We start from the raw sequence: 25,790 nt of genomic DNA, 5'->3' as shown, positions 1-25,790 counted from the left end.
GATCGCTCTAGGCTCATACCAGAGAAGCACGTGACCTGAGCAAGCATTTCATTCCCCTGGGCAGGTTTAGCCTCTAACTGAGAAGCCGAAGTTGGGCTGCCATCACTTTAAACAAAATTCAGTAGAGATGACTAATTTTTTTTTTTTTTTTAATTTTTTTTTTCAACGTCTATCTATCTTTGGGACAGAGAGAGACAGAGCATGAACGGGGGAGGGGCAGAGAGAGAGGGAGACACAGAATCGGAAGCAGGCTCCAGGCTCCGAGCCATCAGCCAGAGCCCGACGCGGGGCCCGAACCCACGGACCGCGAGATCGCGACCTGGCTGAAGTCGGACGCCCAACCGACTGCGCCACCCAGGCGCCCCGACTAATTATTTTTATATTGTCACTATTCCAAGGAAGACAAAAACATCTAGCGCTAACGTGAACGTTCTCCTCTGGGTGACGGGTATACTCTCTCCGTAATGTATGAGATGATTTTCTGGTACAAATCTGTCTTATATGAATTTGGGCAGCATTTCCCCTACATAAGCAATTAATAAGGCTTATAATTTGGTCCTGATTGCCCTTAGATAGGTTTGATGGAGGCCTCAGACCTTGGGATGTGAAAAATGAAATCCAGAATCACTGACTACAAGGTTCAGCAACCCTAGGGGTTCAGCCCAAACACTGTACCTGTGGCCCACAGCCGTCATAGCTAAGGCCAGATAACAGCCGATGGGCATGCCCGCCTTAACAGCCTTCAAGAGAGGATGAAACGTGGGTGACTCTGTCATGTCAGGCACAGTGCTGGAGAAGGGAACAGTTGGACAATTCTGCTGTATTCCATAATCATTTTTGTGCAGTTTTAACCTCAAGATCAAGTTCCAGGCCCACTGGTTAAATGAGGTCTCAGGTGTCTCTCCATATCGAACAATACTGGCCAAATATGAAACCTAAAACAATTATTTATTTTAAACCACATTAGTCACATACAAATTAAATCAGTAAGCTCACCCGCCCATTTGCTTTTGTGATCAGCAACGTCCGCAAAAGAGAGGACCACACTACTTACCAGTGCTCAGTTTGCAGGCACTCAATTACAGCAATTTCTCACAACTGACCACTTCTGCTTACTCACTAGTCTCTTTGTGCGTCTGATCTGAGTCAGCACAAGCAAAGGAGTAATAATACAAAAGTTGGTGCACAACTCATGGGGTGATGATAATAAGTTTTAACAACCAGTTGGAGTGTGGGAGATCCTTTACAGGGTTTGTCAATTTTGTCAGTGTGAAAACTCCCACCATGGTCAGTTTCAAGCTACCAACAGGTCAACAATCTAGTTTGCAAAGTTCCCGAAAATTAACATTCAGCTGTCCGGAGCCAGGACATGCCAGCTCCAGGTCAAGTCAAATGCCACAGTATTAAAATGGTCACATGTAGGCCACTTCTCAAAGAAAAAAATCTTCATCCAACCACAGAATTCAATTTCAGTATCTTAAGTTGCCAGAACTGTTCTTAGGCAACCTAAGGGTAAATACTGTAGCTGTATCCACCCAAATCATTTATAATAAAGATATTCTCAATATATAAGAGAAGGAAATACCTGCTTCATACTTTCAGAAAGAAGCCCAGCATACGGCTTCTGTGCAAGGTATTTCTGGTACGCTTCAAGAATCATTAAAGCCACTTCAGCATGGACTGCTTGATCCAGATGAAGGGTACCCTTTTAAAGAGAAAAATCATCATAAACATGCCATCTTGATTTTTTTAACATACCTTTGAACAAAAGGACTAGGAAGGATAGTAAAAAAAAGGATCTTGGATCCTCAACTTTCCAAAAATTTACATCACCCTAACAATGAAGTTATAAATGGCAACAGGAAAAAACACGGAAATCTTAAAGAACCATTACGTTGTACTTAAATAGTCTGAGTCATCCCGGACCCTCATATAAAAGGTATCTTTGAATGTAACTCCCCCACTCCTACCCTAGAAGCTCCATGAAGGACTTTAGGTCACAAGTTTAAGGGCACTGCCACAAACCGGGAAGATGTTTATTATTAAACAAAGGATACTTAATAAATTAAGTCTATATCCCCTTTCTCATTTTCTCATCAGTAAAAATACAGAAGATACTCAACAACACAAATAAAATATTCCTTTAGGAGCCTGAAGTTGCCTATAGAATTTCCCATCCAATCTTCCTTTGCAACCTGAAGAAACACGTTCCTGGGGCACCTGAGTGGCTCAGCTGGTTTAAGCATCCCAACTCTTGATTTGGGCTCGGGTCATGACCTCACAGAGGATGGAGCCCCGTGTCGGGATCCACAGTGACAGCAAGGAGCCTGCTTGGGATTCTCTCTCTCCCACTCTTTGCCCCCCCCGGCTTGTGCACTCTCTCTCAAAAATAAATAATAAATAAACTTAATAAAAAAAAAAGAAATAAAGAAATATATCCCTAATCCTCTCACGAATCCTCTAACGAAGGATCATGGAGGACTCTCGTAGGGAAGTTCATGCAGCCTGCTAGGAGAGGGAGGACTAGGGGCTTCTATTCACAAGTCAGAACACGAGGATGGAAAAGAGGGGTCTACAGCTCTCACTTGGAGTGGGGGAAGCCCCGGATGAACCCATGGGCAGACCCAGGTGGTGAGGGACACTCTGGAAGAAAAGCTCCCTGGCTCCAGTTTTCTCATCTGTACAACAGGGTCAAGTTCATGCAAAACACACAAGATGGCTGTGACAACCCAAATGATTTGTTCAGAAAAAAAGCTGGCAGACTGTTAGAGAGGGCTGAGTTCTCTCCCATTTTCCCTTTAAATGTTGAAACATTTTGACCTAGGAACTAACACGTAAGGCCTAGAGTAAAGAGAAAGGAAAGTTTCAGTGGTCAAAATCATGGACATGGCATCTTAGAGACAGATACATAGCAACTCCTTAATAATAAAAACTATTAATAACATAATAACTATGATCAATAAAAACTACCATCACTGAGTACTGAGAATGTTTATGTTTGAGGAAATGTTTCTCTAAAATTGATGTGTAGAACCTCCAGTATCTAGAGAGTGGTTTTGATACACATACCTGTTCACCAAATCCCCCAATTTAGTCCTTCTAGAATAACACAGGCCAACTTATTCTTCACCACTGTCAGGTTATAATTCAATAACCAGTCCGAATCACGGCTATCTCAGAGGCAGAAGGTCGCCAGAGATACAGAGGCAGTTCTTTAACAAGTATAAAGAAACCTTATTTAAAAGACAATGATGGTAATTAAGATCAAAACTTAAGGAACAATCCTGAATTACTACAATATATTATTAAACTGCTTGCAAAATTTTTTTCCAAAAGGGAAGTGGGGTTTTGTTTGATTTTTAGACAAATGAAATGGACATCATGGACAACCAAATGAAACAAATATTAAAACCAATGATACACCAAAAGCACATTTTGCTACCCTGTGTAAAGGTCAATCTTTTATTACGTATAATTTGGTATACTTCCATTTAATAAAACCACCATACCAAGACCCAAATTTAAAGCCATAATAACGAGGAACAGTCATTCATTTTACAAAAGATTTAGCGCTTTAAATAATTATTTAAATAAACAAAAAAACTGGTAGTTGTCAGAGCAGAAGAGGGGAGGATAGTAGGGGGATGGGTGAAAAAGGTAAAGGAGATTAAAAGTGTAAAACTGGTACAAACTTCCAGTTATAAATAAATAAATCACAGCGATGAGAAGTACAGTATAGTAATTACAGTCAATGACACTGTAGTAACTTTGTACAGTGACAGATGGTAACTACACTTATTGTGGTAAGCATTTCGTAAAGTATATCATCGCCAAATCACTATGTTGTACACTTGAAATGAATATGATATTGCACGTCAACTACACTTCAGTAAAAAATTATTATTTCTTTTCTGGCATCTAAAAAGATATTTCTGTTAGCTCCCAAGCAATCTGGGGACGAGGGACAAGGAGTGAACAGAGGTAAAAATGAAGTAAGATTAACCAAGAGTTGGTAACTGTTGAAAGTAGATGATGGGTACACAGGGATTCATTTCCTATTCTCCCTTTTATATATATTTGACAGATTCTATAATAAAAAGTTTTTAAATCCTGTTTACAAGAAGTCTATAGCATCACTTTTTGAATAACCTATCGATGTGTGCAAATTAAGATAAATCTGGGGTCACTCAATAGTTTGCTTTAAGGGAGACTGATCAGAAGAGCAATTCATTTTATATTGTCTAGAACAGTGTTATCCAATGGAAACACAATGTAAGCCACATACATAATTTTAGTTTTTCTACTAGCCACATATTTTAAAAGTAACAAGTGAAATTAATATATTCATTTAACCTAATATGTCCAATACATTATCAACATGTGATCATTATACAAAACTATTGAGATATGCTACATACTTTTGTTCACACTAAATCTCTGAAACCCAGTGAGTACTTTACACTTACAATACATCTCAATTTGGACTAGCCACCTTTCAAGGACTCTACAGTTGCATGTACCTAGTGGCTACTATATTGGACAACACAGATCTAGAACATGCATACTAGTACTTTTCAGGTTCCTGCACTGCTCCCAATGAGAGGCAAACAAAATGGGAAAGAACAGTAGAAAGAATGAGTTTTAAAGAAGCCTTTCCTGGGGTGCCGGGGTGCCTTTCCTGGGGTGCTGGGGTGGCTCAGTCGGCTAAGTGTCTGACTTTGGCTCAGGTCATGATCTCGCAGTCTGTGAGTTCAAGCCCGCATCAGGCTCTGTGCTGACAGCTCAGAGCCTTGGAGCCTGCTTCTGATTCTGTGTCTTCCTCTCTCTCTGCCCCTCCCCCACTCATGTTCTCTCTCTCTCTCTCCTTTAAGAGTAAATAAACACCAAAAAAAAATTTTTTTAATTAAAAAAAAAATTACCAAAATAAATCTACCGATCCATACAAAGAATAACACACAATGATCAAGTGGCTTTCATTCCAGAAAGCAGTAACAGTTCAACGTTTGAAAACTGGGACAGTTTAGAGCCCACAGATCATTCCTAGGCTCTGGGGCTAGTTCTAATTCCTGATTATACCAAGGGTAACAGCAAAAATATTCAAAGCCATCATATTCATCTGAAGGCACAGAAGGTTTGAACAAGTTCCTCCAAAAACGTCAGCAAGCTCACAAAGCATTAAGGAACTACAGGTATAAACAGAATGGAGGCACCTTTTAGAAGATATGCTCTAAAAAACATTATGCTTCCAATTTTTATACTTAAAGTCAAGCATACCTCTGGGCCAGTTACTAGAAGTATTATGAGCAAATTTAAAATGTAAGTGGGTGTATGTTAGCCAACTTGACAATAAATTATATTAAAAATAAATAAATGAAATGAAATAAATTCATCCATATGGAAAATTAAATTAAATTAAATGTAAAATGTAAGTGTGGCCAAAACCAGACAGCCACTTAAGAGAAAATGGTGATGAGCTCAACCAAAGCGAAAGAATCTTGCGACCCACTGTGTATTTCTTAGAACTCATTCCATTAGATAATCACCCAAAAAGGAGTAACCAAAAACATGCTCCCGTATATTGAATATAAAAGCCCTTTCGTCTCAATAAAATCATATCATATCGTGGTGGCATACAATGCTTTTATTAAAAAGAAAAAGTACTACTGCCACTATGAAAACACTATGGTGCTGCCTCAAAATGAAAAATGGAATTACCCTATGTTCCAACAACTCTACTTCTGGGTATATACCCAAAAGAATGGAGAGCAGGCCTCAAAGAGACAGCTGTACGCTCACATTCACAGCAGCATTATTCACAACAGCCAGAAGGGAGAAGCAATCTGAGTGTCAGCAACAGATGAACAGATAAGCAAAATGTGGTCTATACATGCACTAGAATATTATGCCAGCTTAAAAAAGAAGGAAATTCTGACACATGCTACGACATGCATGAACACCGACGACAATATGTCAAATGAAATAGGCTAATCACAAAAGGGCAAATACTGTGTGGATTCATTTACCCGAGGTACGTAGAGTAGCCAAACTCTAGACAGAGAGAAGGTAGAATGTCGTTACCAGGGACTGGAGAGTGGAGGGTGGAGGGTGGAGGGAATGCAGACTTACTGATTAATAGGTATAGAGCTCCAGTTCTGCAAGATGGAAAGAGTTCTGTAGCTGGATGACAGCAATGGTAACAAGCAAAACAATGGGGATGTACTTATGTCACTGAACCGTACATTTAAAAAGGGTTAAGATGGTATATTTTATGTCGTGCATAATTTACCACGATTAAATTTTTAATATAAAAAAGTACGATGTACTTTTCCAAGGAGAGCGTATCATTTATTCTTCATTTAGAAAAATGTGTCTCATAAACCAATCTTTCCCCGGAATCTGCCCACTTATGAATGTAATGAAGCAATGACAGTTATCAGTGATACATCCTACAGGGACAATGCAGTGACTACAAGATGAAGGGCCTCTGCAAATACTATCACTTTAAATGCTCCTCTTCAAGTTACAATGTGGGACTATCTGCCATTAGCAAAACTTACACATTATAGCAGTATTACAGATGATGAAGAAAATCTTCAGTAAGTGTGGGTTTTTTTTAAATGGTACATCCAGGGGCTCCTGGGTGGCTCAATCAGTTGAGCATCTGACTTCGGCTCAGGTCATGATCTCACAGTTTGTGAGCTGGAGCCCCATGTCGGGCTCTGTGCTGACAGCTTGGAGCTGGAGCCTGCTTCGGATTCTGTGTCTCCCTCTCTCTCTGCCCCTCCCCCACTCATGCTCTGTCTCTCTCTCCTTCAAAAATAAATAAATATTTTTTAAAAATTTTTTAAATGGTACATCCACACAATGGAATATTTGGCCATTAAAAGTCACGAAGTGCGGACTCATGCTACAATGTGGATGAACCCGAAACTATGCTAAGTAAAAGAAGCCGCTCACAGACCACATATTGTATGATTCCATTAATACAAAACGTCCAGAACAGTCAAATTTATAGAGACAGAAAGTAGATTAGTGGTGGCTTATGGCTGGAGGGGATGGAGGGACAGAGTGTGACAGCTAAAGGGTATGTGGTTTTTTTTTGAGGTGATCAAACTGTTCTAAAATTAAGAGTGGTGATGGCTACACAACTCTGTGAAAAAACGAAACACCGACTTTCGTGCTTTAAACAGAGGCACTGTATGGTATGTGAGTTATGTCACAATCCAGCTGTTTTTAACATCAACAGACTACAAAAGGGATTGTGACAAATGACAGAAATAAACTGTATGTGTCTTGTTTGACTTAAATTACCACTTTTATTTTCGCTTTTGGCCTATGTAAACAGGGCCTTCTTTCTTAATCATAGTTGTTTCTTCCAAGTATAAACTATAAAAATTACGAAAGCCAAACAAACTTTGAAATACAAACTGTTATTAACTATATAGACTGTACTTAAAGAAAAGCCTGTTATTGAGGGATGTCTGGGTGGCTCAGTCGACCGGTTTAAACATCCCAACTCTTGATTTCAGTTCAGGTCATGATCTCAGGGTCATGAGATCGAGCCCTGCATTGGGCTCCACGCTGAGTGTGCAGCCTGCTTTAAGATTTTCACTCTCCCTCTCCCTCTGCCCCTCTCCCGTGCGTGCATGTGTGCATGCGAGCCCTCTCTCAAAACAAGAAAAAAGAAAAAAGAAAAGATAACAAAACCTGTTATTGAGGGAGGTACAAAGTCACTTTGAGGAGATTAAAGAGAATCACAGCTTTTTGTAAGAAGCCGCTAACCCCAAGCAGGCACGGTGAATGGCAGGGCCCAGGACACAGTCCACGTTGTCTTCATCCTGCTGCGCCCGTCACTCAGTCATTCCCCAACAACCTGATTATTTTTCTCATTGCTCCATTACTCCAGGATAACAGAACAAAAAAAGCGAAACATACAAACAAATTAAGTGCTCTTACCATTCCAACCTGGTCAATGGTGTCTTGAACTCTATCCAAAAGGACAGAAATTATCTCAGGGTGAACAGCTGTGATGGCCCCTAAGAGCTCTCGACCAACCTTTGAAAAAGTCTCTCTGGTGGACAGGGTGACATAAGATACCTAAAAGTGGGAGGAGGTGGAGATGGCACTTTCAATACCCATCAATCATCAGTCAAAACACAGTTCCTTAATGCAGGATGTTTTCAAGTAAAAGAGAAAGAGCCTCACACTGAGCCTTGGGTCACGCCACGTTCAAAAAGATGTCAGAACTACAGAGAGCTACCTGTCTACCTGAGGCTGAGTCAGGAGGAGAGGGAAAGGCACCTATGTAATGACTTCAAGCACCGGGTTCAGGAAGTATATCCCAAACCTGTCTGTAGCTATATCCCTTTGGTGTAAAAACTTTCTAAATTTGAGAAAATTGCCAAAATGATGAAAACCAGAATGCATTTCATAGAAATACCTATTGTCTGCTATAAAATAAAATCCCCAACTACAAGAGCTTCTAAAATATCAATGTTTATCAACTCCTCTTAACATATTCCAAAGTACAGGTTACAATCCACTGATGCAATGGCAAGCACATTTCTTTTTTTAAAAAATACAGTGGATAGAACAGAAAAATAACAGAATAGAATAGAAAATTGTGAGGGTGCATGTCAGTAGCATTAAGTATTGCTTCAGTTTCACACATACACACACACACACACACACACACACACACACACACACAGGCACACAAAAGCAGAATGTAATACACAGTGTAATTTTTACTGTGAGTACTGGCCAAACCCTTGAAACATTCAAGAGCATAAGTGTTAGGGTTAGCACAACAGACCCTAAGAATGCCACTTACTATATGTGAGGACAGACCTTCCCTCCACACCCACGATATTCTCATACCATGAAAATAGTCTGGAATTCCAGACCCATTTAGACCTTAACCTCACAAGTAAGTATAGGAATAGCCTAGTGCTGGACCCTAGAAAAGAACTTTGGATCATCCAGTTCATTCATTCTTAAACCAGGATACTTCGGAGAAGGTGTTAAACTCAGAGAATCTTCTTCAACATAATTTTACTTAAGTGTACTCGAATAGTTTGGAAGAGATATTTTTTAATGAAGATAAACAGATACATGACAACCTAAATTGAAAATATACATCTTTTAAAATACACAAAACTCTAAAAAAAATCTTGATAACCACTTTGGGTTCTGTCTCTAGATACTCAGGGGTCCAAAGTCTACTCTCTTCCTCCATTAGGGATGACTCAGTGAAGGATCTCATCCCAGCCTGTCATCTTATATATGAAGCAGCTGAACCCAGAGTGATGAGGTGTCTTTCCTGCTGTGAGATGAGCAATTATTAACAGAGTTCAAACAAACCCAGGTCTTCTGGCTGTAGCATCAGTATCCTTTCCACCATCTCATTTAAATTGGCTTGGAAGCCAGGCTTCTGCGTAATTGGCACTGACACAGGGCAGAGGGACAACAGACTGTTAAAACCACAAGTGCCAGGCTGTGCCAGAATGCCTATTCCTCACCAAAACTCATGCATCAAATGTCAAGAGACAGTAGGGGGAAATAGAATGAGTATGATTCATATTTTCAACATTCCTTAGAGCAAAACGATAATCCTTTAATTCTCTATCTCTTTCCATAAGTACAGACAATACAAGTTAGTCACTTTTTTCAAAGCAATCCCCAAAGAGGGGGTGCCTGGGTGGCTCAGTCGGTTAGGCATCCAACTTAGGCTCAGGTCATGATCTCCTGGTTGGTGAGTTCGAGCCCCACATCAGGCTCTGTGCAGACAGCTCGGAGCCTGGAGCCTGCTTCAGATTCTGTGTCTCCCTCTCTCTCTCTGCCCCTCCCATGTTCATGCCGTGTCTCTGTCTCTCAATAATAAATAGATGTTAAAAAAAAAAAATTTTTAAAGCAATCCCCAAAGAATCAACGCATGGACAATCCAAAAGAAAGCATTTTTTAGCTGATTTCTAAAACTTAATATTCTAACCTCATATATCTCCAGAACAATAATTTTTATGAAGTCTTCATCCACATTGGTTCTTCTGGCCTGAGCCATCTGAGCAAATGTCGTTAGAAGGCAAATCTCTTCTGAGCTATTCATGGAAGAAAGACACTTCTCAAAGTTCACAAAATGTTCTGGGTCTGCAAGTTCATGGCAAGAAAATTAAAATGGGTGAAGAATGAACATAGACCACGTTTAATTACTCTTCCAGAGAGAAAGAAGATATAAAATTAAAAGATATATAGAAATATTTAAAAGTCTCTGTTCCAGCATAGATATCTACAGGCATCGGGAAAAAAGCCGGAGACCAGATGAAATTCCAACTCTATGTATAATGTAGCCTCAGAGGTGACATTAACATCTCCAATTCTCAGTTTCTTCATCTGCTTTAAACAGCTGTTAAATATAAATGACACTAGTGACCAGTCACTAGTGAAGGGGTCTGTCAACTGCAAAGCGCTACTACCGTCACTAGGTGTGACATTTTCAAAGGCACACGGAACTACTCAGTAACTGTCAGCCAATGAACCATGTGACTAATGAAACGGCTAAGACTAGCAAAGCGCCCTGCACAAACACAGCACACATCCCAAACAAAGGAGATTCCTTATAAATGAAAATCTTGGGCAAGAAGTGAGTCATAACCATGACTGCAATACTGGTAAATGTGATAACCAGTATACGGTCCATTTTACCAACTCCTCAGAGGATGCAGTGGAAGCAATATTACATTTTGTCACTAGGGAGCACTATTGACAAACAGCTCTGTGATCCATGACAGAAGACTGAATGCCACAAAGAAACGGTTATAGAGGAAAGATTTAAAAAGAGAGAGAGAGAGAGAGAGAGAGGAGAGAGACTGTTTAAAAAATGTATTCCCCTGATGGAATTTTCACGGTAAGAAGGCAATAAGCCTACAATTCTTTCCACGTGTTTACACCTTTGAGAAATCAAAAGCAGTCTACCAAATGCCCTGTATTTTCAAAATAACTCCCTGGGGGCATTCACAACCCAATTTTCATTTCCCCTCCCCAAACTGGGATCATATCAAGTTACCACCCAGAGCATTTCAAGAATAATGAAAATTGGAATTACCATTCTACTATGTCAAAACAATACAGCCATCTTTCAAATTTCAAAATTTTTACTTATGAGTACACAGGGTAAAATACTCTTAGTCCTTTTACAAGATAAAAAGAATAAAGCCACGACGAGAAAGGCACACAGGTAGGAAAGACCTCCGCTGCCTGCTGTGGCCCGGCCGTACCTTGGAGCTGCCTCTTGCACTCCGCAGGCGGGAGACTGATGCAGAGCTTCTCCAGATTCCCACTCTCCACCTGGTGCATGAGGTAGAAGAGCTTCCAGAGCATCTGGACGGACAGCGTCCCAAAGGGCATCTCTGACATAAACAGCCAATGCCAAGTCTGCATTTTAAAGAGTAGGAATAATTTCGTCCATCAGTCAACCTCACCACACTGAGAAAGCAGGCAGACCTGCTCTGGTAGAAAAAACAAATTCTTAAATCACAGCACAGCAATTTCGCTATCATGCTTCGGTCACCCACACCTCAAGGATGGATAGCAATGACAGCAATGCTCACAAAGCACTACTCTGTGCCAGGTACTGTTCTAATCACCCTACATCATCTCATTCCATCCTCACAAGACCCGGGCAAGAACTATCACTGACACTATCCCCAATTTACACATAGGCTACCAAGGCACAGAAGGGGTGGTAAGAGGCAGAGCTGTGTTTTAAACCAAAGATCTTATTAAGACCTAGGTGACAGGTTGCTTAGATGTGGATGTACGTGTGTGAGCTTAAGTACAGGTATGTGTGTACACACAGACACGTGTGCCATGGGTGGGAGGAGAACCAAAAGCCCTCCGGTGACTCCCCACTCATCACTGAATGAAATTCAAACCCTTCAAGCCCCACATTCAAAGGCCTGCGCTTACAGCTCAGACCCATGTTTCTAACCAGAGCCCTCGCTGTGTTCAGACCATTCCTGGACAAGCCTGGCAAGAACCTATTACCTGCAAGCATCCACCAATCCATTTGTGAAGCCCTCCTTGATTTCCTCCTCAGCACTATCACAGAATTTGGTCCACACCTGACTTTGGCAACATCATACCCTTTATCAGTGGTTCTCACACTGGAGTGAGCAGAAAAAAGCCACAAAGTAGAAAATGCAGATTTCAAGGCCCTGCCTATAGGATCCTGATTTTGTAGATCACAGTTGGGGCCCAAGAATTTGCACATTCTATAGTCACCGCAGGTGACTCAGACTCAAGTGCTCCTCAAACCACACGGTGAGAAATGCCTCAAGTACTGTTATTTACGTACACATACAAACCATGACAATTTGAAAGCAGAAACCAGGTTTTGTTCATCTTTGAATAAACCACCATGTAACCTAGAGTCTTGTATTTTAATTATCCACTACCTAAGCCAGTATCTTGAAAACAATCAGCACTCAATAGCACCTTAAATGCTATTAAAACTTTGTGGTGTGAATTTTATATCAAAAAAATCTTGGAAAAAAACAGGGAGGCACTCAAAACGGTTGCTTTATTTTGGGCAAACTACAAATTGTCCAATTACAAACAAGGCTTATTAAGAGAACAAGAAAAAGGTATTAAATAGTGCATGCCTGACCCACATCTATACCCAAACCACTACTGACCTAGATTTGAAAAGCAACAGCTAGACCCTTGAGCAAAGGTTGAAGAAACCGTAACTTCAGGTGAGCCAAGCTTCTGTCTTATTATATAATTATCTGAGGGGCGCCTGGGTGGCTCAGTCGGTTAAGCGGCCGACTTCAGCTCAGGTCATGATCTCTCAGTCTCTGAGTTCGAGCCCCACATCAGGCTCTGTGCTGGCAGCTCAGAGCCTGGAGTCGCTTCCGATTCTGTGTCTCCCTCTCTCTCTGCCCCTCCCCTGCTTGTTCTTTGTCTCTGTCTCTGTCTCTCTCTCTCTCTCTAAAAATATAACATTAAAAAAAAAAAATTAAATAATATCCTAACACCTCACACAGGACCTGACACTCTTGATAACTTATCCCAAAACAATGAGAGAAAACTGCAGAGGCCTTAAAAGTCCTCACAGGGGGCGCCTGGGTGGCTCAGTTGGCAAAGCATCCGACTTCAGCTCAGGTCATGATCTCATGGTTCGTGGGTTCGAGTCCCATGTCGGGCTCTGTGCTGACAGCTTGGGGCCCAGAGCCTGCTTCGGATTCTGTGTCTTCCTCTCTCTTTCTGCCCCTCTCCTGCTCACGCTCTGTCTCCCTCTCTCTCTCTAAATTAAATAAACATTAAAAAAAATTAAAAAAAAAAAGTCATCACAGAACTCTGTATTTCAGGCTACAAAATTCCCCACATGGCAGATATGCAGTAAGTGGCTTAGGCTTTGGCTATCTTTGGGTTTGTTTTCGGGGATAACCACATCAGAATTTCTATTGGAATGCCAAATAAATTTAAGTATCATGGCTTTAAATATCTGATTCTCACATAATTTCTTTCCTAAATAAATTATACTCAAGCAGTAACAGTTCTTGATATTTTAAAGTTTTAAAATGATGATCATCTTTGTGAATTACAGATAATACTAGAGGACAGTTCACAGCTCAAAATCTAAGAGCTAGTAGCTATGGCGAGAACTTTCCATCTCAGCTAAGCAGGTGCAAGGATAAGTGATGAGAGCAGAGATGGGAGGCTATTCCTGATCCCCCGGCCGGGTTCTGCACAGGATCTGGTGTACCTCATGAGACAAGCGAATTTATGGATAACACAGAATGTATGACGAATAACTAAAGATAAATTTCTAAGCCCAAATTCTATTTATCTTAGATCCATGCCTTCTGAGTGCCTACAAGTGCTTAAGACTTAGTCAAGGAATTCTGATATTTCTCTAAGCGAGCACTTATCCTATTCTTCATCTAAAACCACAAAAGAACCACCACCACTTACCACCTAAAAGTCCTTCAGGGTTTACAAAGTATTTCCATACATTACTGCATTTCATCCTGGTAACATGTCCATGAGGTCAACACAACAGGTAGCATCATCCTCTCCATTTACAAGTGAACAAAGTGAGGACACGAAACACTAGGTGACTTGCCCAAGGTGACAGTAAATAGCCAAGACTCAAACCCCCTCCACAACATGCAATAAATACGGGGCTGAAGCTAAGAGACCCATGGCAAGAGGGAGCATAGCTCAGAAGAAGGCAAAGGTGGGGAAGAGCTGGCAGTTAACTGAGTGAAGCTGGAGGCCAGCAAACCTCTCCCAGCAGAGGGCACAGGGCTGTTAGCAGAACTTGCTCCTACCCTTGGCCAGAAGCTCAGGGAAGACAGGTGCAGGAGGTACCCTCAAGTGTAACCCGGGCTATAAGCAGCAATAGAAGACAACATGATCAGAAGCCGGCATTTACACAGACAGAACAGGGGACCAGGACCCATAAGAATCCTAGACCTTGAAACCCTCAGAGTAAGTAGGACAACTGAACAATAAAACTGGCAAATCATTTGCACTGTGCACTACTCTGCCTCACTCAGGCACTGAGTGGGTGTGAAACAGAATTCATACCTTGTTCTAGGCTACCCCAAAAGTAGCAAAAGTAGCAAAAGTGGCAAAACTGAGATATCACAATTGGGTTACTTTAAGATTGAAAGAAACATTAAAGAAAGGCCATTTCAGTCACCACTATAAATAAGGACACTAAAGCCCATGAATTTGCCCAAGATAAGAAGCAGATGAAATACACCCTGACATTATATAAGATATCTACTACAGGGGCGCCTGGGTGGCTCAGTTGGTTGAGCGCCCAACTTCAGCTCAGGTCATGATCTCACAGTTCATGGGTTCGAGCCCCACATCAGGCTCTGTGCTGACTGCTTGCTCAGAGCCTGGAGCCTGCTTCGGATTCTGCATCTCCTTCTCTCTCTGCCCCTCTCCTGCTCACGCTTTCTCTCACTCTGTTTCTCAAAAATAAATAAATGTAAAAAAAAAAAAAAAAAACATTAAAAATAAGACATCTACTACAGTCGATGACTTTCACGCCAATCTTTCTCACTAGTCAGAGAGCCATTTCTCCACAGTTACCATCATACTCCTTACCTTTTGGCTTTCAGCACATGGAGGACAGCTCTCAAAAACAGCTCATCAAATTCAACCTGTAGTTTCTCCACAGAGTAGGGCTGCTGGGCCAAACCCAAGCCTTGGTTGTGACTCACAAACTGTGCCCAATGGTCACTCACATAACCAAGGGTCATCCTAAGTGTGAAGACAGGCAATATGGCACTTCTCGTTAATGCACTCAATCCTGACACCTTTATATTACATTTGAAACACAAATTTATTCTATATATTTACTGAACACCTACCATCTTCTAAGTTCTGAAAAGAATTCAATGGGGAAACAAACACTACCATCATGAGGGTTACATTTAATGGGAGGACAAACAGACAACAAACAAAATAAAGTGAGAAATACAGTCTGTCACATAGTTATCACTGACATTGAGAAAAATACGTAGGAGAGAGGAATAATGTTTCTCTGGAGTTGGCCAGATTAAGGGGGTTGGTTGGGAGCAGGAAAGGCCTTACTGAAGAGGAACACGTGAGAAACATTGGAAGAAGTCACAGGGATATCTAAGGGAAGAGCATCCCCAGGTAGAAGAAAAAACCCAGGGGCGCCTGGGTGGTTCATTCGGTTAAGCATCCATCTTTGGCTCAGGTCATGATCTCACAGCTCGTGAGTTCAAGCCCTGCATCGGGCTCTGTGCTGACAGATCGGAGCCTGGAGCCTGCTTCGGATTCCGTGTCTCCCTCTGTCTCTGCCTGCCCCCTGATCCCCACCCCCGCCCCGCTCATTCTCAATCTCTCGCTCAAAAATAAACATTAAAAAAAAATTTTTTTTAAATAAAAAAGAAGAAAATACAGCAATGAAGCTTCCAAGATGTGGTCAGCATGTTGGAGGAACAGTAAGGCAGCCAGTGTGCAAAAGCAAGGTAAGTGAGAGGGAGACTGGCTGGAGAGGAAATGAGAAAAGTGACAGGAAACCAGACCATGAAGGCTGCTGGAGGTCACTGTGAGGACTCTGGCTTTTACTCTGAACAGGACTGGGAGCAAAGGAGTGACATGAACTGACTCACCATTTACCAGGAACACTGGTTGTTGTGAGAATAAGCTGGGGGGGGGGGGGGGAGAGCAAGGCAAAGCAGGAAGGTAAGTCAGGAGGCTATTACAATTACAATTAGGGAGAAACACCTAAGAATGAACTAGAGTCGTAGCAGTGAAGGTGAGAATTCCGGCTGGATTCTGGAAATAGCATGTTTCATTGGTTCAAGAGAATGAACATTTCACACTTTCACACAATCCCTGCGATTGGAATGTGTATTAAATTGCTAACATGCCACATTTTGGTAACATTTTTTCTTTCTTAGAGACACATAAATGCATCTTCAGAATTGGTGGCATCTTAGATTTGATGGCAGATGGTGTTTTGAAGGTAGACAGAACTGGCCATTAGACTGGATGTCGGGTGTGAAAGGTCAGGGATAACACCAAATGTTCTGGCCAGAGCGACCAGAAGAATGAAGCTGCCACTTACTGAAACTGGAAGGCCACGGAGAAGCAGCATGGGACGCAGGAAGAGGGAGGCCCATTGGGTGTATTAAACTACAATGTTCATCAGTCACCCAAGTAGGGGTGCTGACTTGGCAGCTGGACTTACAAGCTTAAGAGTTAAGAGACAGGCATGGGCTGGAAATAGAACTCTGACAATCCTAACAGTATTTAGGTGGTATTTAAAGACATGAGAACAGATGAGGTCCCAGGAGCAAGTTTAGATGGGAGAGAAGAGGTCCAGAAATGAGCCCTGAGGCACGCCAACATCAAGAAGTTTGGGACGTGAGGATGAAAACGACCAGACTCAGAAAATGAGCAGCCAGGTAAAATGGAGGAGAAACCAGGAGAATGTGGGATCCTGGAAACCAAGCAAAGAAAGTGTCTTAAGGAGAAAGTGAGCAACTCTGAGAAAGCCATGTAAACTATGGGAAAGATGTAAAGGAGGAGGAAGACTCAGAATCGGTCACCGGATCAGTACAACAAAGTTCAATAGCAACCGTCACTCCTAAGAGCTGTTTGGGTAGTACTGGGGGGAAGCCTGATTGTGGAGCACTCAAGCAAGCATGGAGGGAAAAACCTGGAACCAACAGATGACCTGAAGAAAGGGACCTTGTAGAAAGTATGCTACAGCTGGAAGATGTGAGAAGAATCTGTGATAGATACAAAGAAAAGTAAGCAGATGGAAAACAAAGAAAGAATAGTCATAATATGCTACAATAATCAGCTGTAAGTATTTACATAGAAACAATATAAAGAGGGAATACTGACTTTAAGGCAATAATAACAACGCCTCTCCTATAGAGTTATTGAGAAAATAAAATGAGGAAGTATATTCCCAGCACATAACGAGCACTCAATCCTACATCATGTATATGAGTCCAAGGACAGATTTTACCTTATTTACACCAAGCAGAATAAGCAAATAAATGTCTGGACTTCTGATAATAAGTAGATAGGCTTTTAGCTTTTAAGAAATTACTCTCTAAGTCACCAGCCATCCCTCTTCCCACCATCTCATGTCCATCATCTTTCTCAAGCCTTAAAGGCACCCTCCAGCCTTTCAGGGCATCCTAGAATCATTCACCTGGCTTTACAAGGCAGATGGATACACATCTAAAATAAATTAATTAAATCTATTTTGTTTTGGAAACAAAACCGAAGAGGGGGAGAAGTTTTAGAGGGTTTTTTTTGGAGAGAAGGGTGGTTGGAAGAAATAACAGCATATTTATATGCTATCGGGAATGACCCAGTAAATACAGAAAAACTAATGATGCAGAAAAGAGATACAAAATTAATTCAATGAAAAGCAGTACATATTGTCAAAATTTATTGGTACTTGATAATAAAAGCATAAACTCATTTTTCAATCAAATAAATAATGCTTTCCCTAGTTCAAATATAGTGGCCGCTGATGAAGTCTTTGCAACTTTCTTTAAATGGTATTTAACACAAAATCAGAATAAGAATAAATTACAAGAGAAAACAGGGAACCATGACACAAAAGAGCTGCTGCCAATCTTCCACCGCTAGGTGGCAATTCCCAGGCAAAGGCTGGGAGGTAGAAGGAAAAGGAGGAGCGAAGGAAAAGGAAAGAGGCTTCATCTTCCTTGACCAAGTTCAGTTTCTCTGGCCACGTTCAACCCAGCAACTGCTTTGAGGATCTTGACTCTAAGGACAATTACCTAGCAACCAGTTAAATCTGAGTTAATTAACCAAATATCCTGACTGAAGCATTTACAGAATTCCCACCTGCTAGGTGGTGAAAAAAAAATTCTTACTTTTACGATCAGTCAGATGTGAAGCATACACGAAAATGTCCATCATCCCAATTTCGCAGTATCTACATCTGACCAAGGCGACAGCAAATAGAAACAGATTGTACCGACGGCAGTATTACCTGATCATGTAACCAATCCGCTTCACAAACTGCCTATAGCGCGCTCTATTGAACGTTTCTAACCCCACAGCCAGAAGCTCCACTAGTGAGTTAACAAACGCAAACATTTTCATCATCTCTTGAGGTCTTGTTGTTTCAGGTAAATAATCACCTAGAAGTTAATCAGAGAAAAGGAAAAAAAATTATAAATGCTATGAAAAACACTGAAGGATACGACTGGTAAATACCTCAATGAGGAAACTAAGCCAAGGCAGAAGAAAAATAACAATCTCGTTGCTATGGCTCCTCTGTGAACAGGAGATGGGAAACCCTGGGACAAAGTGCAAAATGAAAACAATTTATGAAAGCTGGGCAATGTGCAAGCTAGGTGACCTCTCTGCATTTCAGCACTAAGTGGGAAATCACAAGCACCAGAGAAAGGAAGGAAATCTCACTGAGGTCTGATGCAACCATCTCTGTTCAGTATGGCCAGGCACAGGGGAACCAGGACAAAAGAAATCAGTCTACCTTTTGCTTTAAACCCAAGAAGATGTTGAAAGAGCTCATGAAATGGAAACTGTGATAAAAGGATAACCAAGTCATCTTCATTAAGAAGCAGCCAACTGGTCTCAGGGTCTTCATCCTAAGGGAAAAGATGCACAATCACGTCAGCTGATTTGATGAGAATGCACCGCGCTCTAGAGTCAACAGGAGCTAAATTATCACAGGCATGAGTGGTACATTATGGACCATGTGTCTTCATGGACTTCCCCTCCCAGGATCAGTTCCACAGATGGGCTGTAACCCCCCCGAAATTGCAAGCACAATTTTATGTGCATCTGGGTCACGTCCGTCCTTCAGCGGCCGAAACTGCTCTCACGAAATCTCCGTCCCAAAGAAGATTTAAACAAAAAAAGTTCTTCTAGAGTAGAGAATCTTACTATAAAGCTCACTGCTTTGACAACATCAATTAAAGAGCCACATACTGAGTCCCAGTTATTTTAGCTACAGGTCTCCTGCCCCCAAATCAAGGCCTACTGTAGTACTTAACTGCCTTACAGCGAGGCAATTTCTGTATCTGCCATAGATAACTGAGGCTCCGTTGTCAGGCGGTGCCGCCAGAGCAGGAGAGAGTAACAGGTCATATGTAGCGATTCCACAGACGAAGCCTCTGAGGTTCTAGTTTGACACACGGCACGAAAGTCACTTAGAAATCAAGCTGATCTGTGTCCTAAGATATGCTACACTCAAAAGGGAAGGCTATGAAAAATGCAGAGATCCTGAGGATTCTCACTCAACTTCAGCAAGGGACTAATGTGATTCATTCGTAATTTCCCAAGCCACTCATTTCCCCCTCCGTTTTAGGTCCTAAATGGCTAACAAGCAAGCCTCAGCTCTACTAGCAGTAGCTCTCAGCTCTGGCTGTATTTTAGAATCACCAAGGAGGCCTTTAAGCACTTGGATGTCTGGCCAGGGGCCTGGGCAAGAGTTTTAAGTCGCCAAGGCAGCTGCAATAGGCAGCCAGCGTCAACCAACCACTGACGTGGCGGATCTGGCGTGCCTTCCTCCCCACAGCCTTTATAGAGCCAACAGCACTCTCAACCCTCTCATCTACTCCCCCAGTTCTGGAATTCACTCAACAATCAGTGAGTGCTAACCAGCAGCCAGGCACCACTGCAGGGTCCTCAATCATTATCTGTTTCTGGGAGTAAATGCAGGAAACCTACCACAGGAAAGACTTCTTTCTCAGGGGAGAACACTCTTGGGGGAAAAAAAACGGTTCCACCACAATCTTTAAAAGACCGATTTGCGCCAGCTCCTGAGAGACTCTCTTCAAGGTGACTGTTCAGTCTCTAGCAAAGATGTCTAAAGAGTAAGAAGAGAGTGAAGGGGCTTCCCACTCCTGAATGAGCACTTGGGTAAATACAGACATGATCCCCACACCTGCCATGGCTGTCATTCTGAGAACTGTCTGTTGTGATCTGTCAACTCCTTTTAAAAAGAAGGAGTCTCAGTACATCTGGTCCCTGGCCATCCTGGACAGCACATCAAATCAGGATGTGGACCATAAAAAAGCGCCAGGGCTGATAACTAGCTGGAGGGAGAACCCCTTACAAATACACTAACCCTGTATACAGCAGAAAGAAAAATCAACAAGTATTATCTTGAGAAACTAGATTTTGATCATTCAATCCTCATCACGAATAAAGAACTATCTTCTACTTTTCAAATGAGAAGATCTGGATGAGAAGTATTTGTAACAGTTAAAGGAAGAACCTAGGTAAGCCCCGGCTCCCAGTCCAGAAACTTGTCACTACATAAAAGAAAATCCTAATGCAAATTTTATAGAGTATGAAAATATTCCCAGGTTCCAAATTCTCCCAGCTGAAGAGGAAGATATTCTACACACAGGCGTCAACATAGCACACTGGTTCAGAACACAGGCTCTAGAGGTGCCACCATTTAATGACCTTATGATCTGGGAAAAATCCTTCACCCCCTGCGCCTCAGTTTTCTCATCTGTAAAGTGGGGATCCCATCAGTACCTGCCTCCTGTGGCTACTGGGAGAAGTCAATGCGATGCTATGTGAAAAGTGCTTGAAACAATGCATGGCACATAAGAGAAGCTTAAAAATGATTAACCAAAATAATGCAGACATGACAAATTACCTCTTCTCCTCCCTCATCTACTAGTGTCCAGGTCCCAGATGCAGGCCCCGAGGAGGATGGCTTTGGCTCACTGGGCTTCATGTGGCACAGGAACTCTGCTCGATTTCTAAAGGACAAGGGAAATCAACCCATCACATAAACGCAGAAAGCCCACATGCACACACTCTGGATCATCTACTCACCCTAGAGAAGAGTCAGCCATCCATCCAGTCTTCAAATGGCTTAAAGTAGTAACAAGAAATAAGAACTGGCTAAAACTCAGGGAAGCCAAAAGCTTACAAATTGGGGGTGGAGACCTCCACCACTCTGAATTAGTCATGACGAGTCACTGCAGGAGTGCGGTTATGCCGGCACAGCCCCCACACTCCCTGGGACCTTGACACGTACGGACCATGGCGGTACCTTAACTCGAGCCAGGCCTGCCAAGTGTTGCCAGGTACACGATTTTAGGAACCATGCTTTACTGAATAAAAAAGGACAATCTGCAGGTAACTCAGAAGCTTGTATAGGGCAAAAGATACATCTAATGCAAAAACATTAAGTCAAAATCGTATCTACCACAGGTTGCAGAAGCCCCCCTGTACCCAGGCAGAGAGAACTGGAGAGAATTCCTGCCAGCCAGACTTCACAAGGTGTTGGCTAGATCTGAGGAGCAGGTATAACTAGAGAAGTTTCTCCTCTTGGACCACAACACGGTTCTCAGCCCCCTGTTCCTTCCCCTCTGGCCTGACCCTGAAAAATTCATCCATTCCCTCCTGTTACAGAAACTTTCTCCCATGACTTCCAGCTCTATAGGTCCACTGCTGCCCTTGCAACCTGAGGAGCTCCAGTCCTGAAGCCCCAAATGTCCACTGGTATCTGTCACTTGTAGGCCCCCAATGACCTCAGACATTTCTCCTTATAAAATGGCTCTCCTTTGTCTTTTGGGTCTATCAGCACCAGTGCCCTCACAGTCAGTCAGGCTCAGACATCTACAGGGTTATGTCAGAACCACCCCTTTCCCACCATTTCCTTATTTAGCCAGCTACTTAATCCCTTTCTGGGAAGATGACCTTAGGTACCCCTCCTTCTTTTTCCCACCACCATGATCCCACCTCAGGCTCTGAGGCAGACGGGCTTTCTAGGACCGAGAGCAAGTGGTAGTAACATTGTTCAAGGTCACCTAGACAGACTGTGCCTTTTTCCCCAGTTAAGTGTCCTCCGGATGGTGAGTTAGGATCCAGAGCCAAGAGAGCCAAAAGTCTGCACCTGTAATTCAGTTAAGCAGAAGCACATCTTCTTCTGCCTTCAGTCAATCCTAACTTTCCTTGATACGACTTTTACCTTTGTTCAAAGTCCTCAACTGCTGCCAGGCCCAGACCATATCAATTCTAGATTCCTCTGTCTTAATGTCAAACCTTTCTATAATCCAAGTCACCGTGGTTATTCATCTGTCTGACCATCCCCCACATAGTCCTTCACTCCAGCCACACTGATCTCCTGCCTGTCCTCTGCACAGCCATCTGTACCTGCTGCTTGGGCCACTGCCTGTTCTTCCCACTGCCAGAGCACTGCCTGCTCCTTCACTCCTGCTGAGATCCGCCCCATTCTTGCAATCCAGCTCATGCACCTAGAGCTTCTTCCATGGCTCCACCCTCCTCTCTTCAGCCTCTTCAGTGCTAGTGTGCCAATCGCAGCTTGGCAATTTGCTGCTTTTCCCTCTCTGATTCCAAATGTCTTCTTCTAAGGAAAAGATGATTTTTCCGATCTCCCCACGGCACCTTTCACAATGACATATATGATAGGAGAGGCAAACCTACTAAAAAGTGGCACCCAGAAAGCTTAAGTGTTTATACATAAGCAGTTAATAAGGTCACCTGGGGACAAAGGGTATCAACCAAAGAAAATCCACAATATTAAATTCTGGAATGCTGACTTCTTCCTTAGCAGTTCTTTGGATCTGAGCAGTTAGAAAGCCAATCCTTTGGTAGAAAGAGCATTTCAATTCTACTTCATAAAGCTCTTCCACACTTACTTGACAGGGCGAACATTAGCAGAGCAGGGACTGCATAAAATGAAAGACCCCTGACGGGTTATTCAACACTTGATCTGAAATCAGAAAAGGAAAAAGCATACTGTAGAAAACCAACAACCCGAGTATCCACATCTTAGTTCACCAGCATCCTGACAAAGGGAGTGGTTATGAAAACAAAGATGGACTCGCGCCGAATCCACAAGAGCAGAGCGCAGCTGGCGGGCTACTGGCAGTACTGAAATCAGCTGTCCTCCAAGAGCAGCGCTCGCTAAGCACTGTCCTTCGACCACTGTAACCAGACAGGATGCAGGACAATGCTGCTGTTTTAATCCAAAGAGAGAACAAAACAAAAAATCTTCCTTCTACCCAAAACGATTCAAACTTCTCCCACAGAAATACTGAAGAAAAGGTAATGTGGAGAAGTTGAACTTGGCATGCACTTGGCTTCTACCCATCTGAGTGGTTGCTGTGAGTAACGAACAACCCAAAGGCAAGAAACAGAGAGGGGAACCCATGAACCACATAATCAACACTGAAGGTGATTATTTGAGAGTTGATCATCACACAGATGCGGACTCTGCTAGTATTAAAGAACTGAGATGCTCAAGGTGTCTGCCTCATCTGTACCAACTGAGATGGATTAATTTACAAGCTGTGTTGAGTATTACCAAAAAAGTCCTAGTGAGCCTTCCTGCACAGAAATTTTACAAAATTAAATACTACTGAACCTACCAAGCCAGACTACAAGGGAACTCTTATAATTCTATCTTAATTTCATCAATTAGGGTGGCTCAAGAAGTTTCAGCATAAAACTCCTATGAATATACGAATATATATAGATGTATTTTAAAATTTTTATTTTAAATATTAATATTTTTAAATAGCTTTCTTAAGGGAAAAAAAGCAATTTCTTCAGGAAAAAATGTTTAACAAAATCTCTCTCATCCCACTCAAAATTAGACAACCATTCATCATACCTGGATGAAAGGAACAGCCCATTACTAACACCTGCCGGGCATCGAAGAATATGGTTTAAAAGGAAGAAGTGATCTCCAGGACAGCCAACTCTTTGTAACACTGATACCTGACACAGGATGAAAAGAAGAACATAGAGTTTCACTATTTAAGAAGAAAAAATGCACCTAAGGGTCTAGTAAGTCATTTAGCCAATGTTGAAATACATGAATCTTTCAGAAGAATAACCAGAGATCTACTACACACATATATACCCTATAGCATACAGTAGTACACACCCAAAGATACACTATGAACAGGTGACTTTCTACCACAGAGACACAGAGGCCTATGAACCCATGAGTACTACGATCAAAATATCATAAGTATTTTCCTGCAACCCAATTTTTATTACCTGGCAAAAGACAAATTCCCGATGTTCCTGGCCACATGTGAATAGATACAAGCCAAGTAGTTTAATGTAGTCTCAGTTTGTAACAGATTCTCAAATCCAAGTAAGTATGCTTGGGATCTTACCACATATGTAAGAACTCTAGCATGAAAATTTAAAAAACACCCAAGGCGGCCCCACTGAAAACCACTAAACAAAGAAGCTTCCTTCGCTACCACACTTAACATCTTTCTTAAGTTTCCCAAATCCTGACACCTGTCTTTTTTCTCTTAATCTTTTAACGCAACATCAAACATAAGATGATAAAACTAAATGACATGGAAGTTTTCAGAGCAGCGGCCTATATTAAATACGTATCTATCTTTGCTTTACCATGCTTCCCACATTTCCATTTCTTCCCAAGGATGAAGCCCCAAGATTATTTAGCTTAAACTTTATTAGAAAGAAAAACACTTCGTGCTTAATAACACACTAGGTAAGTATAACTTATTTCCATGTGTCATGAACAAAGAAAATGTCACTAATTAACATATTAAATGAATTAGCTGAAGAAGCTGTTGAAAAAAAGAACTATAATAAGAGATAATTCTTCAATTATCTGTTCCTTACCAATCTCTGCAGCCAGAGAAGAATATCGTCATGGAACTGAGTATCTTCATTAACCCTCCTGGTGAACATGAATAAGACACTAATGCACTCCTTTAGTTGACACAGATCAGAGGGAAAGCTTTCAGTCTGTTTACCAGCTATAAATTAAAAAGAGGATTAAATGAGCCCCATATAAGTGGTGTTTTGGGGAGAATTTTTAGTGTCTCAATAAATAATAATAAATAAATAAATAATAAATAGATAACTTCTCAAAATATTTAGTTCAGATAAAAATCCAAAGGAGAAAAAACTACATCAGAAAATCTCAATTTGGGGCACGTGGGTGGCCCAGGTGGTTAAGTGTCTGACTTCGGCTCAGGTCACGATTTCACGTTTGTGACTTCAAGCCCCACGTCGGGCCCTGCTGTCAGCACAGAACCCGTTTCAGATATCTGTCCCCCTGTTTCTCTGCCCCTCCCCTGCCTGTGCTCTGTCTCTTTCAAAATAATAAATAAACTTTAAAAAAATTAAAAAATATATAATACATATATATATCTGAATTTTGGGGCACTTGGCTGGCTCAGTCAGAAGAATATGCGACTCATGATTTTGGGTTTGTGAGTTTGAGCCCCACGCTAGGT

The 25,790-nt window shown here is 41.8% G+C and overlaps 1 protein-coding gene across 1 annotated transcript in view; it reads right to left on the bottom strand.

The window, feature by feature from the left end:
- The window catches only part of EPG5 (ectopic P-granules autophagy protein 5 homolog), a 104,742-nt gene that overhangs the window by 68,240 nt on the left and 10,712 nt on the right, over nucleotides 1-25,790 (bottom strand). Inside the window, 17 exon segments of the mRNA XM_030335806.1 lie at nucleotides 676-935; nucleotides 1,586-1,705; nucleotides 3,070-3,084; nucleotides 3,086-3,162; nucleotides 3,165-3,218; nucleotides 3,221-3,233; nucleotides 7,957-8,097; nucleotides 9,992-10,146; nucleotides 11,274-11,430; nucleotides 15,117-15,279; nucleotides 18,533-18,683; nucleotides 19,040-19,154; nucleotides 21,182-21,287; nucleotides 23,385-23,515; nucleotides 24,173-24,195; nucleotides 24,198-24,279; nucleotides 25,171-25,307. Coding sequence (XP_030191666.1) covers nucleotides 676-935; nucleotides 1,586-1,705; nucleotides 3,070-3,084; nucleotides 3,086-3,162; nucleotides 3,165-3,218; nucleotides 3,221-3,233; nucleotides 7,957-8,097; nucleotides 9,992-10,146; nucleotides 11,274-11,430; nucleotides 15,117-15,279; nucleotides 18,533-18,683; nucleotides 19,040-19,154; nucleotides 21,182-21,287; nucleotides 23,385-23,515; nucleotides 24,173-24,195; nucleotides 24,198-24,279; nucleotides 25,171-25,307 — 1,900 coding nt within the window.

Source organism: Lynx canadensis, chromosome D3, assembly GCF_007474595.2.
Source record: "Lynx canadensis isolate LIC74 chromosome D3, mLynCan4.pri.v2, whole genome shotgun sequence".
NCBI lineage: Eukaryota > Metazoa > Chordata > Mammalia > Carnivora > Felidae > Lynx > Lynx canadensis.
This window is presented reverse-complemented; position numbering and strand designations above follow the sequence as displayed.